Source organism: Cajanus cajan, chromosome 2 (assembly GCF_000230855.2).
Source record: "Cajanus cajan strain Asha chromosome 2, NIPB_CcT2T_4, whole genome shotgun sequence".
In the NCBI taxonomy this organism is placed as follows: domain Eukaryota; kingdom Viridiplantae; phylum Streptophyta; class Magnoliopsida; order Fabales; family Fabaceae; genus Cajanus; species Cajanus cajan.
In genome coordinates, this window is record NC_138518.1 from 41,934,404 (window position 1) to 41,952,985 (window position 18,582).

An 18,582-nucleotide genomic window follows, 5' to 3' on the forward strand; every position below is an offset into this window, starting at 1 on the left:
CCAGTGGCCTCCTAGAGCACCACTCTCATATGTTAGTGGCCTATCCAAGCACTACTCTCAAGAGACTCTATGTGAGCTCTTCCAATTCGAAAATATTTTTCCTCTCCTCAAGTCCTAGGCTAGACTCATGCCATAAGGCATCACATGCAATTATGCATCATATATCATACATGGTCTGCCCACCAGCATGATCAATAATCATACACATGTCATAAGACATCACATGCAATAATGCATCATACATCATAAATGGTCTATCCACCATTATGATCAATAAACATACTCATATCATATTTAAACATTCATACGTATCATCACAAAGCATACATATATGAATCACACCTCAGCATACATCATATATCATACATACATGATTCAAAACTTCAACTTTAAACATGCATAAACATCAATTCATTCATAAATATATTCACGCCCGGCGTAGCCTGAGCTTGCCCAGCCTAATCCCAACCTAAGAGTCCTAAGACTCATCCACTCCCAGCGCGTTCAACTCACGCTCGGTGTCCTTGAAATAGAGACTCCTAAGAGTATCCATGCCTGACGCAACCAAATCACGTCTGGCCCAACATCCAACTCAAGAGCCCTAAGCTCTTCCACGCTTGGCGCGCTCAACCTGTGCCTAGCCTAATCCTAGTTAGAGAGTTCAAAAACTCTCATCCAAACCAACAAATCCAGCCACATGCAAACACAAAAACACAATGCATGGGCTTCATACAACACAAAAACAACCTTAAAAACTACATGCACCCATCCGATGCATCAATTCCACCCAAAAACCCTATTTTTTCCAAAATCTCGAAAAATGAGCGAATTCTCCGATCCAGCCATGGATCCTCAACTTTCATGCATCAATTGAATTTCTAATCTCACATGCAACTTAAATAACAAACATTCTAGCTTCCCTCACCCGAAAATTGGCTCAAAATAGCCAATAACTGAGAAGAAGTAGAATTTCCTTTCGAAGCTCAACCTGGAACTTCAATCCTCCCAAAACGAGTTTCCTAGTCTGAATTTCAAGAAAAGCCAGAAGGCATTAGTGATCTAGAGGAGAAAAGGAATCATACAAAGAAATTTGGGAGAGAAAGGAGCTCACAGACCCAGAGACCTTCTCTCTAAAAATTCTCTCTAAAAACTCACATTCTCTTGAAGGCCCCTAACCCCTATTTATAGAATTTTTGGAGTGGCCAAAATGGCCTGTACCGATACTGGAATGGCCCATTCTGAACTCCCTCAACACGCACAAAAATCACCTGCAGAACTGTCCGTTCTGAAATCAGAACGGCCCGTTCTGGGACTCATCCGGAACGGCCCGTTCCCCTTCTGGAACGGTCCGTTCTCCTTCTGGAACGGCCCGTGCTCCTTCAGTAGTTTAGAACGGCTCGTTCCAATTTGGGAACGGCCCGTTCTAGCTACTGAATCATTTTTTTTAAACTATGTTACAGGATATATACAAGGTGAGGTTTTGATGACTATTTTACTTTTTCCTAAATGTATTCTGTACAAGATATAACTCCCTGAGATTTTTACATCTTGTAGGCGCACTTGCTTGATGGCCGGGTTAATGCTGGAGCAACTGTTGATTCGACTAGACAGTTGCTGCTACTTTTGTCAATGAATTTGTAAATGCTGGCTTTGGTCAGGTACAATCATGGTTTTAAATTGCGGACCGCAACACGTATTGCGGCCGCAATATTGCTGTTGCGGCCTTGTTCGCAACGGCATCGGACCGCAATTGCGGTGAGACTGAAAATCACACATTTTTTTGCAACGTAACGGTGTTGCGTCCGCAACACATCTGCAATGCACCGCAATACATTCACAATACGATAAATTGATACTATAATTTTAAAATAAATTCAATTATTCATTAAAATAATAGAATATTAAAAAAAAAGGAATTAAAATGTATAAATCCTTAAAAATAAAATATATATTGATAATTATAAATTTTTTATATTTAGTGAAAATAATTATTAATTTCACACCGCAACAGCCGCAATCCGCATCGCAATACCTGCAATACTCGCAACTGCAGTAACTGCAACCGCGACCGCAACCGCAATTAATTAAAACCATGGGTACAATGTATTTCATATGTCACGATTTTGTATGTTGTAATTGTAGTGATTTTAGGTTAATGATCTCTTTTGTTCTTTTCAATCTTTTACTTCCCTCGCTTCCCATTATTGTTTTGCAGGATAAATTAATGACCGTTTCATCAAATTCTTCATGCAGTGGTTCTTCTGGAAATTGGCTTTTTCAAAAATAAGGAAGATGGGAAGACTGTTGAACGAGTTTTTCTTATCTGTGGTGCGGACTATATAATTTCATTTGCAATAGTTATGTATCATAACAGGGTATGATTTTACTCTGGGATGTTGACTCGGGACTTGCTCAAATTAACAAATACTTTCATAGTAATGATAATCATGTCAATGCTGGTGCATTATTGGGAGTTAGAATTGTCAATTGTGGTATCAAGAATGACTGTGGTCCTGTGAGTTTCTGTTGCCTTCCCCTATGCTTGATATGAGAGTATGGTGTAGCTTTTGTTTCTATATTAGATGTTATTTGTCCACTTTTCAGGCATTGGCACTTCTAGGTGACTGTACACATAGAAAAGACACTTCAATCAGGATTGGTGCAATTATGGGTTTGGGAATTGCATATGCTGGTTCCCAGAATGAGCAGGTGAGCTGTTTCTCTATTTTTTGAAATATTGTTGATAGGGGTGGGTAGATGGACCCGAGACCGCGGACCGGTCCGTAAGCCCGCGAATTTTGCAGATAACGGACCTGTTTTTTTCAAATCCATATGACTATGTTTAATTTTTGAGCCTGGCCCGTGAAGTCCGCGGACTTGGCGGATTTAATCCATGGGCTCGCGGGCTAGTCCGCGGACTTTACTAATTAATATTTTTAAATATTATGATTTTAATATTAAGTTGTGTATTGAATTTTTTAAATTATTATGACATTAATTAAAATTATGTTTAGTTGTATGTATTTGTCATTTGAATTATTTTTATGACATTTTGATATTTTTATTATTGAAAGTTTGGTACTATTATTTAAGTATTCACTAGTGCAAAAATTAGTTTTAAAATCAGAGTTTTAAGATCGGTTAAAATGTGACCGATCTTAAAAGTGACGCGGTGACAATTTTGTAAATAATGTGAACACTTTTAAGATCGGTTCTTCTATGACCGATCTTAAAAGGTATGTCTGACACAACTTTTAAAATCGGTTCTTTGTAACCAATCTTAAAAATGGTTTTAAGATCGGTTAAAACTTAATCGATCTTAAAAATATTGTAACTATTTAAAAAATATCACGCTCTCCCTTAGTCATTCTTCCTCGCATGCGTCTCCATTAGTCATAATTTAAGATGAATAAATATATTAAGTTAATTAATAATTTATTTAAAATATTAAAATTTAATTTATAAAAATAATATTTTAAAAGAGAAGGGTTATAATAACACTGGTGTAACTTTTAATAAGTATTGCACTGCTCAATAAATTTATATTTTTAAATGTGAATTTTATAAACTCAACCGTTAGATCGAAATTTTTTTACTCTTAACTCATATATACAAAATTTTATATTAATTCAATATAATTTGATATTACATTTTAAAATATACCAAAATATGAACACTTTGATTACTTTCAAGTTGTTGTTCAATATTAACAAAATTTGATATAAACATATAAAGTGATATGAACTTTCAATCTACTGGTTGGATTTACAAGATTCACATTTAATATAAAGTTATTGAGCAATGTAATACTTAGTAAAAGTTACACTGGTGTTATTATAACCCTTATCATTTTAAAATATATAAATTATTATTTAAACTTTTAAGTTTATAATAAATAATTTAAATTGTATCATAATATTAATTTTAAGTAGAAATAAGTAGATTGTTAATTATACAAGTAAGTATATATATATATATATATATATATATAAATAAAATTAATTAAATATAATGTAATTGTTATTATTGGTAATATAATTATATATAATTTTTATATTTTTATCGCGGTCTAGACACACTAAAATGAGAAAGATCCAAAAATAGTATAAGTATGAGATTATATAGTTGAGGATGACTTAAATGAATTAATTTGTACTACTTATACTAACAACATGCATTTTCTTTTCGGTAGCTTATCTTATCAGAATTCCACAATTAAGCGTGCTTAACTTGGAGTAATATAAGGATGGGTGACCTTCTGGGAAGTTCTCCAGAAAATGTGCAGTAAGGACAAAACACGTTGAAAAGTGAAGTGTCGTGAAATAAATAAGATCGGTTACTTCCTATTTGCAAATGTAAAGATTTTAATTTACTCTTGCTTATGGAAAGCTATACTGAATGATACTAAGGTTCCACTTGATGTGAGTGCTTTGACTGCTATTTCTTTCGGCTTGATGATTATTAAGTAAAAAAAATGCATCTTTTGGCCGTCGAAAATTGCAGACAAACAGGGATACATTTTTTGGTTGTTGAAAACCGCCGGAAAATGTGAAAAACAAAGTTATATATTGCGACTGTTTAAAACGGTTTGAATCAAGCAAATAACAATTATTAATAACGCTGGAAATGTGCTTTGTAATTTTTACCTGTCAGAAATCACAAAAATAAGCATCACAAATCACACATTTTTGGAGTGGAATGATATACATACTATTTAAATACAACAAATAAATGTATGCTAAAATAATTGTTTATTCAAATAAAAAAAATATATTTATTTGAATGAACAATATTTTGATGCAAATAAATGATTAACATATTCGAATAGTTGGCATCATGAAGGATAGTATATAAAGAGGCACGTTCCTATCGGGTGGTAGGAGCTTTCAGTTTCACTGAATTGTTTTGTTGACATAGTAAAAGAAAAAGTGTAACCCACGCCTTCTACTCTACTGCATTGTTTTAATGGCCATTCCAATAAATGGATATCATATTCAAATACTCTCAATTTTGTATTCGAATAAAATACCTCATGCATTCAAATACAACTGAACAATGAAGTACTCTGTTCAAATGAAATGAATTATATTTCAATAAAAAAAATTAAAAAGTTAACCTCTTTCAAATTTTCACTTGATTTTGCAAAGAAATCTATAGAAGTGGGATTTACCTCGATTAATTTCCCATCTAATGAATTTTGTATTAAACAAATGAATAGAAATAGTTCTACTGATTTTTTTCTTTTCTCTCTACAGTCCACACTATTTTACAGTTATTTCTACGAAAACAAACACAACATTAAAGATAACCTGAGATCGACCCTAATCAGCAAAATCTAAGCATTGAATACAAGAGAAAAACTTATTTATTTAAATAATTCTAGACAATTATTTTTAGTTGAGTCAAGAGTATAACTCATTTCATTATATCAATCCCTATAAGATAAAATAGTACCAGCAATACAGTCTGTATGTGTAAAGAGAGAATTGAATTTTAATCCTTAATTATGCATAAGATGTGAATTAAGCAACTTAAACAGCCAAATTAATCACAAATAAAGTAATAGAAAGATTCTTTGTGGTTCTACCCTTCCAGATGCGTTCGCAAGGGATTTTTAAATAAAAAGTGACCGATAAGTCCAAAAGATGAAGGGCGAACCCCACCATAAAATGAGAGTGATTATTGTGTTAAATCCTAAACCCATAATCCCAAATGTGACGTGTTGCTCATGTATTATAGGATGTGGCGCTTCACTAGAATACACCGCCAAACTCGAAACACAACAAATTTCTCATAAACATTCACGACATTACTGTATATTTACATCTTTGGTTTAATTATTCTTTCATCCTTTTGAAACATTATAAATAAATATACATGACATGAAGCGAATATCTATATACACTGTACAATTGTTGTCTGTATCTTCTCTGCTGACCCGAGAAGCTGTCGTGTTGGTGTAAAGAGTCTGTGTATTCTTCTCTGTTTGCAAGAAGTTGGATCGGTCTGCAGTAAGTTCATTCTCTCCATTTACATATTTAACCAAAGTTAGAAATAATAGAAGATGAAATAGAATGACTAATTTGATTTCTCATTGTCTTCTCATGTTTTAGCTGAAAGATTATGGAGTTAAAAACACGAGGGGTTCTGTGACTAGGAAAATAACTTGATTTCTGTTTTCTTTTATAGAATTTATTTGGTAAGACCGTGAATTTTTCATTGAATTGAAGTGCTTATAGACATTCATTTATATTTTTTGTACTAATGTCAAACATGCTTTTGTTATCAGCTTCTAATAATTTCTCTTTTAATCTAAGGGAGGCCTACTTTCAGAGTTTGAGTTATTAGATTTGTCAATTTTAATTGATATGTTGGTTTAATATCTGATTTTTGACCTATAAAAGTTGTAACATCAAATATTCAATTGGCAATATCATATTAATTAAGCTCTTTTAATCAACACCGGTTTGTCTTTAAAGCTGAGATATTTTCTAAACAATCTATCCTTTGAACAGCTGCAGTGCCTTGAACATACTGCATAATTTTCAATAAATGTTGGATATAATAATTTATGTTTAGGACTTAAGTTTCGATTTGCACTGCTATAGGGTAATATGATGTTTTGATTCATTATTCATGTTACTAGGCTTTTTTTATATATAGTTGTTTACTTATCTTTTGGTCTGTTCAAATGGACTATCAGCATTTCAAAGTCAAAAGCAAGTCGGTGATCAAGGCTAAAGAAATCTCCAAGGATCGCAAAACACCACAAAGTCACACTAGCAATTTGGCAAACGTTTGTCTAATTGTTCTTTTGTAAGTGAGCAAGATTATGATCTTTGAAGTTTGAAGTGCTTGATCTCATATTAGACAGATTTATAAATCCCAACAAAAAAAATATTAAGGAGAAGTGTCAAGAAGATAGTAAAACATAAAATCCTTTTATTATATTTCTTCAAGTGTAGTGTTAAACTCATTACAGGTGCAGATCATAATGGTTGAGCTGCAAATCATCAGTGATGTTGCTTCTTCCTCTAACTCTTCTTCTATGGTTTCTTCAAAAAAAATATGAAGTTTTTCTAAGCTTTCGTGGTGAGGACACCCGCATGAACTTCACAAGCCATCTTCATGAAGCTTTGAAGTAAAAGGAAGTTGAAACCTTTATAGACTATGAGCTTAGAAAGGGAGATGAAATCTCACCGGCACTCATCCAAGCCATAGAAAATTCTCTTGTATCTATTGTCATCCTCTCACCAAACTATGCTTCCTCAAAGTGGTGTTTGGAAGAACTCAGCAAGATTTTAGAATGTAGGAAAAAGCAAGGACAAATGGTGATACCTGTATTTTACAATATAGATCCATCCCATGTGAGGAAGCAAACTGGAAGCTATGAGCAAGTCTTTGCAAAATATAAAGGAGAATCCAATATTCCCATAGTATATTGTACATAGTGAACATATAAACAATGATAATTTATTGTAATTTACACATCTACTATGAAGTTCACTATTGAAAAATATTTCCAATATTTTCTCTTCAATAACCTAAAAATAAATTTAAATATTGATATCTTCATTAACCGACTCTTTTATAAATTTTTTTTTATGTACTATCCATATATTGTTTGTATGTATTTGGAAACTTTTATATCCGTTATATGCATGAGAGCATGCGAATGTATAATAACAACTTCCATGGTAGTTTAAGTTGATTGTGTAGAAAAAACATAGATATTGTTTATCTTCTCTAAGTCATTGGATTTTTATTCCTCAATCACATCTTTTTCTCTATTATACTAACATATTGATCTATGATTATGTATAATCATTTGTATAATTCCTTTTGTTTTCTATTGTACTTGTTAGGCTCATAACACAACATTTATTTCATTGTTCCTTTTTTCGTATGCTAGGACTGAATCAGAACTCCTTAAGGAAATTGTTGGAGACGTTTTGCAAAAATTGACTCCTAGTTACCGAAACCAACTTAAAGGTCTGGTAGGAATTGAGGACAGTTGTGAAGAAATTGAATCAGTACTAAAAATTGGGTCAATTGAAGTTATAACCATTGGAATATGGGGTATGGGTGGCATAGGAAAGACCACCCTAGCTACTACTTTTTAAGCAAGATTGTCTCCTTGGTTTGAAGTTTGTTGTTTCCTAGAAAATGTAAGGGAAAATTCAAGTAGTCATAATGGACTTGAAGCTTTACGTAACAAACTTTTCGCCAAGTTGTTAAAGATTAAAAATCATTGTTTTGATCCAAATTTTGTGTGGCGTAAGCTTAAACATAAAAATGTTTTCATTGTGTTGGATGATGTGGTCACCTTGCAACAATTAGAATATCTAATTGAAGATTATGATTTTTTGGGGCCAGGAAGTAGAGTCATTGTTACAACTAGAGATAAACAAATTTTTAGTCTAGTTGATGAAGTATATAACGTCAAGGAATTGAGTTCTGATCAATCTCTTCAACTTTTATGTTTGATTGTTTTTGGAGAAAAACAAACTAAACATGGATATGAAGATCTTTCAAGAAGTGTAGTTTCCTATTGCAAAGGTATTCCTTTAGCATTAAAAGTTCTGGGTGCAAGTCTTCGCCGAAGAAGTGAAGAGGTATAGGAAATTGAATTGAGAAGCTCCAAAAGATTCCAAATATGCCAATTCATAACATTTTAAAATTGAGTTATGATGGATTAGATCGTTCTCAAAAGAACATCTTTTTAGACATTGCATGCTTACTAAAAGGAGAAAGAAGGGATTTGGTAACAAGTCTACTAGAAGCTTGTGGTTTCTTTGAGCTTCACATTTCTTTGAGCAAGGTTAAAAGGCTTTGGGATGGCGTTCAGGTAGGAATGTGGCTATACTTGCTACATTTTTTTATGTGTTTTTGAAGGTACAAGTGAGCCTTGAATATATGGTAACTAGTTATGTTTCTCTTTTAGTTAAGGCTCATGATTATTAATTTAAAATTTTTCTTAACATTATGATGCATCTTTCTTGTTATAGGATCTTTCGAATTTAAAGACTATTCGCTTACATGACTTGCCAGAGCTGATCGAGATCCCAGACTTATCTATGGCAAGAAAACTTGAACATATTTCTCTTACTCATTGTATAAGTTTGTTTGAGCTCCATCCATCCATCGTGTCTCTCCCTAACCTAAAAATTATGGGATTATTTCGATGTTCAAAGATTGAAATCCTTAAAGTTCATTCAAAATCTCTTCGTATACTTGTCGCCTATGATTGTTCACTCTCAAGGAATTCTCAATTACATCAAAGGAAATGGTTTGTTTGAACTTACGTAAAACCACTATAAGTACATTACCGTCATCAATTTGGAATAATAGGAAACTTAGTGATCTTCATCTAACAGTCTCAAACAATCTCTGCCACAGCTTCCATCATCACTAAGAGTGCTTCATTTAAGTTATTTAAGGGAACTCTTGTCTCTGCCACAGCTTCCACCATCCCTTAAATACCTTTGGTTAGATGACTGTAGGAAACTCGTGTCTCTGCCACAGCTTCCACCATCCGTGACATATGTGAGAGCCATTAATTGCACTTTTCTAGGGACAGATTTCACTCAACGTTAACGGATAGCATTACAACACATGTTGAGTCACTCACAGAGTTTTGACTACGAAACATGTTCCATGTTCTCAAGAGGCCATGTGACCGACAAGTGTGAGTTTCAAAAAGTAGGGACTTCAATAACTATTCCTTACCTCTCACCGTCTAACTTGTGTGGTTTCATTTGTTCCCTCGTTCTTTACAGGGGGTCATACGGTGGTCATGTTACGTCTTCAATCTATCAAGATGACGAAAAGGTCTTCTACGACTTTTACTCAGTCCCCAAAAATCTAACTTCTGATCACATTTTATTTTAAACCAGAAGATCTTTCCAATGACATACCATTTAAATTTGAATTTCATTTCTATGACCGGGATAGTGATAAAGATTATGGTCAAGAGAGAATAAAAGAGAGTGGAGTCTTCCCGGTGTATGCCTCAAGCATAGAAATTGGAGTTGGAGCATCTAATGCTGAAAATGAATTGGAATCCATTTCTCAAATCAATAATAATGAGTCACAGCCTACTGAAAATGGAGATGCAATTAGAGTTGGAGTTGGAGGCTCTAATAATGAAAATGGATTGGAATCCATCACTCAAATATGTGAGAATGAGTCACGACATGAATCGATTAGGGTTAAAGGCTCTAACAATGATAATAAATTGGAGTGGGAACAAATTCTTCATGGGATTACTTCATCGGTGTGAAACTTCACATACTTCACTTCTTCTTTGTAGGCTCCTTATTTTTAACTCTTTTCTTAAATTAAATTATACCTTCAAAATATAGTAGATATATGTTGAAAATACTCTTGATTCTAGAAAATTTATACCTTACATATTGCAATGACATTATGTTGTACTCCAACGTTGAGCATGTTTTCTTTTGAAATACTTACAAAGAATATTGGTGGGAAATGAGCTCTAGTATGGTAGAAAAGTCAAAGCAATACTTGGATTGGTGGTCTATTTCACATTTACAAATAAAAAGAGATTGGTTATTTTACGGTGGATGAGTGATATAAAACTATAATGGTAATGGATTTATGATTCAAAATAGGAAAATCTTTTCCCCCCTCTTATCAATAAGATGACTGATATCAAACACTAATGTGTTAGAAATGTTTCTCGGTTCAGACAATATAATATTACAGATGATATGAATCAAACTATTTAAATTGGTTGAGTGATTTTCTTGATTGGATCAAATAAGATCCAAATCAATTAAATCCAACTTGTGTTGGCTTGGATTAAGGATTTGTATTTTATAATTGTGATGATTCAAAAATTAAAATAATTAAAATTATTATTATTATTATTATTATTATTATTATTATTATTTTATTATATTTAACATCTTAATATTATTTTATAATATGATTTTACTAGTAACATTTAAGTGCAATATTATTATACTATACTAACACTTTAGCTAGGGGTGTTCAAAAAACTATATTAAACTAAACTATTGTAAAAACTAAACTAAACTAGACTATAAAAAACTAAACTAAACTAGACTATTAAAGACTAAACTATAATAAAAAGTAGTTTAGTGCACTATAATTCTAAGTAAATAATTAATTTATAGGATTAAAAGAATTTTTTTTATTAATTGAATAAAAATTTATATACCTTTCATAATTATTACTCTTTCAATATTTTTAATATAAATATTATAAAAATTAAAAAAAATATATTATATATATATATATATATATATATATATATTATGTACAGACTTATCTATTTATTATCTAAATAATTTTATTTTTGATGCTAAAAAATATTATTATTTTAATAAAAAATTATAATATTAATTAATTGAGTTTATAATATTATAAAAGTAACGATATATATTTTTATAATATTTTTTAAAAGTCATACTATTTTTTTAAAGAACGTATTAACTTAAAAAAATATTTACATGTAATATTTAGATATTATTTTTAAACTTTTTATTTAATAATTAATAAGATCAGTAAATTGATTGAAAATTAATAAGATTTGATTGATTTTCAAAAAATATGAATGAAAGATTTATCATGTGGACTTCTATCAATGTTATACTTGTTTTACATTTCAAACTATTTTAAATTTACACTACTAGAAAAGTGTCATTTTCCTGTGAATTTTTCTGCAAAATAATATTTGTAGAATTTTTTTGCGAATTGTTTTGCAATAATAATTTCACAATTTTTTTTTTACGAATTTATTTGTGAAAAATAATTTACATATTTTTCCAATAAATCCTTTTATGAAAAATAATCTACAAGAAATTTTTGTAAATTTTGCTACAATTTTAATGATCATAGAAAATTTTTTCCATGGTCAAAATTTACAGAAAATATTGTAAGAATTTTATTTTGTTTCTTGCAAATTTTCTTGAAAAAATAAATTTGCAGGTAATGTTTACTAAATGATAGAAAAATTTTGCAGGTAACTTTTCTTGCGAATTTTTCTGTCAATTTTAATATGCAAGAAAAATCAAAAAAATATTTGAATTTATAATTTAATATTTTAAAAAAACTTCAAGTCTCACATCAATTGAAAATAAAACAATTAAAGAATATATAAGTTGGGGCAACGCTTACTTTACAAGTTGATTTGTATGGTTGAGTGTTAGGCTTATAATCTACAATCTTAGAATTTAAAAGATTATATATCACATGTTGGGGCGTGAAAACAAATGCTTCGGATGAATTCATTGTGATCATTAGTAATTTCTTTAATTTTTTTCATAAAAAATATTCTTGCAGAATTTCTTGCAAAAAAATTTGCAAGAAACTTTCTTGCGAATTTTTTTGCAGGAAACTTTTCTGCGATTTTTTTTTGCAGGAAACTTTCCTACGATTTTTTTTGCAAGAAAATTTGGTGGAAAATTTCTTACAAATTTTAAAATTCGCAAAAACATATTATCCACGAAGTTATTACCTATAGATAAAATTTCGCAAAAAAATTTGTAGGAACAACGTTTCCTACAAATTTTTCACAGTTTCCTGCAAATTTTTATGAAAAATTTGCAGGAAAAATCACATGTAATAAAAAAAATTATAGTAGTGTTAATTCATGATTAATATCAATGATTTGGTAGCTCAATTAAAAATTTTTGAGTTTAAATTTGTTTTTTTTAATGTAATTCAATTTAGTTTTTAGTTAATAATAGTTTAATTTAGTTGATATTATAGTTTAGTTCAAACTCCTAGAAATATAGTGCACTAAAATAAATAATAGTTTAGTTTAGTTTAGTCAATATTTATTTTAGTTCAATTTAGTTTGATAAACTATTTATTTTAGTTTAGTTTAGTTTTCCTCTAGTTTAGTTAATTTAACAATTTGAACACCCCTAACTCTAGCAATTAATACTACATTTATGGTAGTTCTTTGATGATATTATTATTTAATGATAATATTAATATATTTTATAATATTATTATTTTAATAGTTATCATACACTCTCTTTCAAGTTACCATACAATTATTTTTTCTTAATATGTTATTTGCATATTGACATTCAAGTTAAGAAAAAAATGGATGAAGAGTTCTTTGATGGTAATTGTAACTTGGAAAATTATTTTATGTTTAAGAGACTACCTTAATTTTAAATATTTGAATACTTTAACTTCAAATGTTCAACTATGTTTAAATGCTTTAATTTCATATTTTCTATATTATTTTTTTATTTATTTTTAAATGTTATTTACACTCTTTTAATAATAGGTTTTATTTAAATTTTAGGATAAAATAATATATTCCTTTTTTTAAAATAAATATTTATTATTTTTTTTAAGAAAATTAATTAAACCATACCAAACTGTTGTTTATTGGTTTGGATCACAAACTTCTTTGATAAATCCAATCGAAACAAAATCAATCAAAATTGATTGGATTGTGTTGTATAATGAGGAGGCTATGCTTACAAAAATATGATAATTGCACTTAAAAATAAGGATCAAACCTTAAATATAATACCTCCACAAGACATACCAAATATCTACGTCACATGAGTTTTGCCTCATATATTTAACAAACATAATATATATAATTATTTTTTTCCATAAAAAATAAAGGCAATTTTGGATAATATGTGATTTGAACTCACATATAAGCAATTATTTAACATCTTATCTTATTATACATTTGAGTTAAATAACTTATATAATATATTTTTAATTTAAGATTATATATATATACATATTAATATTAATATATGTGGTTCAAAAATTCATAATTTGGTTTATTTAATAGGATTAAATTGACTATAATTTCTTTTGGAGATTTCATTAAAATATAATATAAATTTATTGAAATTTATAGGTATAAAATATATGCTATCTTTTTTTAAAGAAAAAATTAATAAAGATTAGATCATGTGGTTCAATTAGTGATTCACCAGTTTGATTTTTTTAGTTACCGACTTAATACATTAATTAGTTTGATGGCTAGTTCAATTTTTAAACTATTATATCTTTCACTTTGTCGCTTAGAATTCAAGGACACATCTACGAACAAAAGTCTCATGTGATAAATTTAAAATATAAATAATTAACATATACAAAAAAAATGCGTGATTTGTGAAAGTTATTTTGACAATTTCTAGGGTTAAAAATTGCCACAAATTGTATTTTCAGTGTCATTAATAACCGTCAAATTCATGATTGCCAAAAATGGTTTGTGACAAATGTTTTGTAAATGCTAGTTTTGGATGTCAGAAAATTCAATCACTTTGTAGCAATTTAAAACCACCACAAAATGCATTTTAATTGTGGTTGTTTCAACGTTTTTGGACATTTTCAGACGATTTAAACCCTAATTCAATATTTTTGGCAATTTTAAACTGCCACAAAATTACATTTTTGTTTGACTTGTTTCACATTTTTTGGCAGTTTAAAATCGCCAAAAAAATGTATTTTTTTACTTGTCTCACATTTTTTTGACAATTTTAAACGCTAAAAAATGTGCTTCGTTCTATATTAAACTGATGCATTTTTATTATTTTAAAAATTTGAAATTATTTTAAAAGCGCGTTCTTATTATAAATTGATAAATAATAATTTATATATTTAGATATTTATCAAATTATTATTTAAAATTGCCACTAATTATATTTATAATTTAAAATTAATAATGACTATATTATATTGTTATTTAATTCAAGTAATTGCTAAATAAAAATTTTACTTATTGAATTTTTAGATCACTTATTTATTAAATTCTACCTATAATTATAATAATATTTATGTGTTTTGTATGTTTCGTGTTCAAATTACATAAAGATACATTAAATTAACAACTTTCACATTATAAAAAAAATCAAAACAACATCTACCATAGGTTTAACATGACATATATTTTTTTATTATTAAGACATACATTAACATCTAGCAACTCTAAAACATATCCAACCTATTAATTAAGTAACTAAAAAAAAAAACCAAATTCATGATGAATGCTCAAAAGAAAAATATGTAAATTGTCCCAAAATTAATCTTGCTTCAAATGTAAAAACATAGGTTCAAATTCATGAGTTCATCATGTCTAACAAGAACAAAACAATAATAATGTCAAACTCTGTGAAGATTACCATCGAATGAAGATTCTCCTTGTGGTGTTGGGATGTCATGTCCACTCCTTTCATCCTATAAAATACAAATTGTTTAATGTCATCCTTATTAATAAAATATGCATAAACACTAGTGGAAAAAAGACTTTTAAAATCGGTTATTTTTAACTTTTAAAATCGGTTCTTTAACCAATCTTGAAAGAGCCGATTTCAAAAGTTAGACTTTTAAAATGGGTTAAACAAATGATTTTAAAAGTTAACTTTTAAAATCGATTGTTTTATAACCAATCTTAAAAGTTCGGCGGTGGAAAAAAATTAAACTGGAACGGGCTGTTCCAAAACCGGAACGGGCCGTTCCAGTCTGATCAAAATTCCTAAAAGGTCACCTATAGAACGACCTGTTCTCCTAGGGAGAACGGGCCGCCCTCCAAGGAGTACGGGCCGTCCTCCTTGGAGAATGGTCCGTTCTCCTTGCAGTACAGCCCGTGCTCCATGGAGTACGGCCCGTTCTCCTTGTAGAATGGGCCGTTCCAGGTTCGAACCCAAACTGGACCTACAACGAAAACAGAGATGCGAAAACCATGAAAAAACAAAAAGAGACACAAGAAGAACATGAGAAGGCGAAAATGAAAACGAAAACGACAACAAAATTTACCTTATTGGAGACTTTAGAAAATGAGAGCTTCGGGAAAGATTGAAGAGAATGAGAATGGAGGGGAATATTAAAGATTTTTGACGATACTTTTAAAATCGATTATTTAAGAACCGATTTTGTATACTACATACAAAATCGGTTTTGGAATAACTGATTTTAAAAGTAGTACTTTTAAAATCCGTCCCATACACTAAGTTAAAGGGTGTATCTTGGATGGATAAATGGATAGTCGTGTGATATGACCATAACACTTTGGGGAGTTCTTCCATCCATGACAGGCCTGAATCCTCAACTCGCCTCTTAATTCCCGAGAGTATCACCTTGTTTGCCGACTCTTCCTGTCCGTTGGATTGCAGAAGCTCTACAGACGTGAACATCATCCGGATCCTGACCTCTTTACAAAAATTCTGAACCCTTTCACTCGTGAATTGCGTTCCATTGTCCGATACTAACACTTGTGGGACGCCATATCGACATACGACATTTTTCCACAAAAAGGTTCTCACTTTTTCTATCGAGATTATCGCCACTGGTTCTGCTTCTATCCATTTGCTAAAATAATCCACTGCCACGATCAAGAACTTTAGTCGGCACACTGCCATCGGAAAGGGGCCTAAGATGTCAATACCCCACTTATGGAAAGGCCAGGGAGATATGAGTGAGTGTAGTCTTTCAGCCGGCGAATGATGTTGAATTGCGTGCCTTTAGCATTCATCTCATTTTCGGACCCAATTGACACAATCGTTTCTTAGGGTCGGCCAGAAGTACCCTGCTTTAGTAACCTTGTACACAAGGGATTGGCCACCGATATGGCTTCCACACATGCCGCCATGAACTTCATCCATTACTCTCTGCGCTTGAGATGTAGTCAAAAATCTCAGAAGGGGAGTGCTGAAACCCCTTGGATACAACCTTTCAAAGATAACCACAAACTTGGCTGACTCCCTTTCTATCAACGATGGTTCCCTTTTGTCCTCTGGTAACTCCCCCCGTGTTAAGTATGCAATGTATGGTCCCATCCAAGAATCAATCTCCTCTTTGACAAAAAGAACGCTTCCCTGTGAATCATTAATACTCGGTTGAGCCAATGTTTCTTGGATAACTGATCAAGTGGCCCCTGGCTTCTTAGTACTTGCTAGCTTATACGTGGTTAAGTGTAAACTCTCAGAAATTTTCCGATAAGAGCTTAACCTTTTCTAGGTATTTCGCTAATTGAGGGTCCTTTGCCTGAAAAGTTCTAGCCACTTGTCCGGTAATCAACTGAGAGTCACTCCTAGCTGACAAGCTCGTCGCCCCCATCTCCTTTGCCAAGACCATCCCTACCAATAGTGCCTCGTATTGCACTTGATTATTGCTTGCCCGGAATTCAAAACGTAATGATTGTTCCTACAAATTGTTAAACCTCCTTCACTGTAGATGGACTCCTCATGTTGATGATAACCGAGCACTTGTCAGGGTTTGCTTCGATGCCACGATGAGTTAATAGGAAACCGAGGAATTTTCTTGCTTGGACCCCAAAAGAGCACTTTTCGGGATTCAACTTGAGTTGATACTTATCGATAGTGTCAAACAACTCTTGCAAATCGTCAAAATGCCAATTGATGCTCGTCGACTTCACCACCATGTCATCCACATAAGCTTCCACATTCCTACCTAGCTTATTCAATAAGACCTTGTCCATTAGTTGTTGATAAGTCGCCCCCGCATTCTTTAAACCGAACGGCATAACCCTGTAGCAAAAATTAGCTTGATCTGCTATGAAGGCGATTTTGTCTTCATCTGCTGAATGCATTCGTATCTGGTTGTACCCCGAGTAAGCATCCATGAAACTTAACAATTTGTACCCCGACACTCCATCAACCAAGCAGTCTATGTTGGGCAGCGGGTACGAGTCCTTTGGACATGCCTTATTCAGATCAGTGAAGTCCGTACACATTCTCCATTTCCCATTACTTTTGCGCACCATCACCACGTTTGCCAACCAGGTCGGGTATTGGATTTCATGGACATGTCCTGCCATCACCAACTTTTTTGTTTCTTCTGTGATGGCCCTTCGTTTCTCCTCTCCAAACTTCCTCCTCTTTTTGATCACTGCTTTTGCATTAGGGTCTATAGCTAGCATGTGGCATAGGAAATCGGGGTCAATGCCAGGCATGTCCTTGGAATGCCATGCAAACGCCGACACATTTTCTCTTAAAACCTAAACCAACCTTTCTTCATTTTCCGGGGTTAAAGAAGTACCAATTTTCACATTCCTTCCTTCCATCACTACTACTTCCTTGACATCTTCTGCAGGGGCGGGTCGGTGATCAAACTGACCCATCCTAGGATCAAATTCGATGGAATGGATGTGCTTTTCAGCTGGTGTGGTATACAAGCATCTTCGTGCCTTCAAACTATCCTCGTAACACTTTAGGGCGACCTCTTGATCCACTTTGAAGACTCCAACGTCCCCATTCGACAATGGGTACTTCACTTTTAGATGCGATGTTGCCATAACGGCTCCTAGTTTATTCAGCGTAGGCCTTTTGATGAGTATGTTGTAAGACGACTGAGCATTCACTACTAAATACCGAATGGTCACTGTTTTCATCTGCGAGCCCTGACCAAAGGTCGTCTCTGAATTGGCATATCCCCTAGCCATAACCTGGTCTCCTGCAAAACCTACCAGGGTTCCCGCGTAGGGTACAAGTCGGTCATTAAGGATCTTCATTCCCGCGAAGGCTTCCTAAAAAAGTATGTCGGTCAAACTTCCCTGGTTGACCAGAATGCGCTTCACATTATAACCCATCA

The 18,582-nt window shown here is 32.0% G+C and overlaps 1 protein-coding gene and 1 long non-coding RNA gene across 5 annotated transcripts; both read left to right on the top strand.

Annotated features, from left to right (window-relative positions):
• The first annotated feature begins 2,078 nt into the window (after positions 1-2,078).
• Positions 2,079-9,097, top strand: LOC145954257 (disease resistance-like protein DSC1). Of its 4 annotated transcripts, none has more exons than XM_083068165.1 (3): positions 2,079-2,709; positions 6,704-6,816; positions 7,913-9,097. In XM_083068165.1, exons 1-3 carry the CDS (start codon positions 2,539-2,541, stop codon positions 8,121-8,123), a joined length of 495 nt encoding a protein of 164 aa, XP_082924291.1. In that variant the 5' UTR covers positions 2,079-2,538; the 3' UTR covers positions 8,124-9,097. The 4 variants fall into 4 exon arrangements, 1 of the variants encoding a protein (XP_082924291.1); XR_014431430.1 differs by lacking the exon at positions 7,913-9,097 and adding an exon at positions 6,983-7,466 and having other exon boundaries at positions 2,645-2,709; XR_014431428.1 differs by lacking the exons at positions 2,079-2,709; positions 7,913-9,097 and adding an exon at positions 4,686-6,011 and having other exon boundaries at positions 6,114-6,976.
• A 205-nt stretch (positions 9,098-9,302) lies between these two features.
• Positions 9,303-10,580, top strand: LOC145954258 (uncharacterized). Its single transcript, XR_014431431.1, has 2 exons — positions 9,303-9,688; positions 9,780-10,580. It is a non-coding gene; the product is annotated as an uncharacterized LOC145954258 (long non-coding RNA).
• Positions 10,581-18,582: the final 8,002 nt, after the last annotated feature.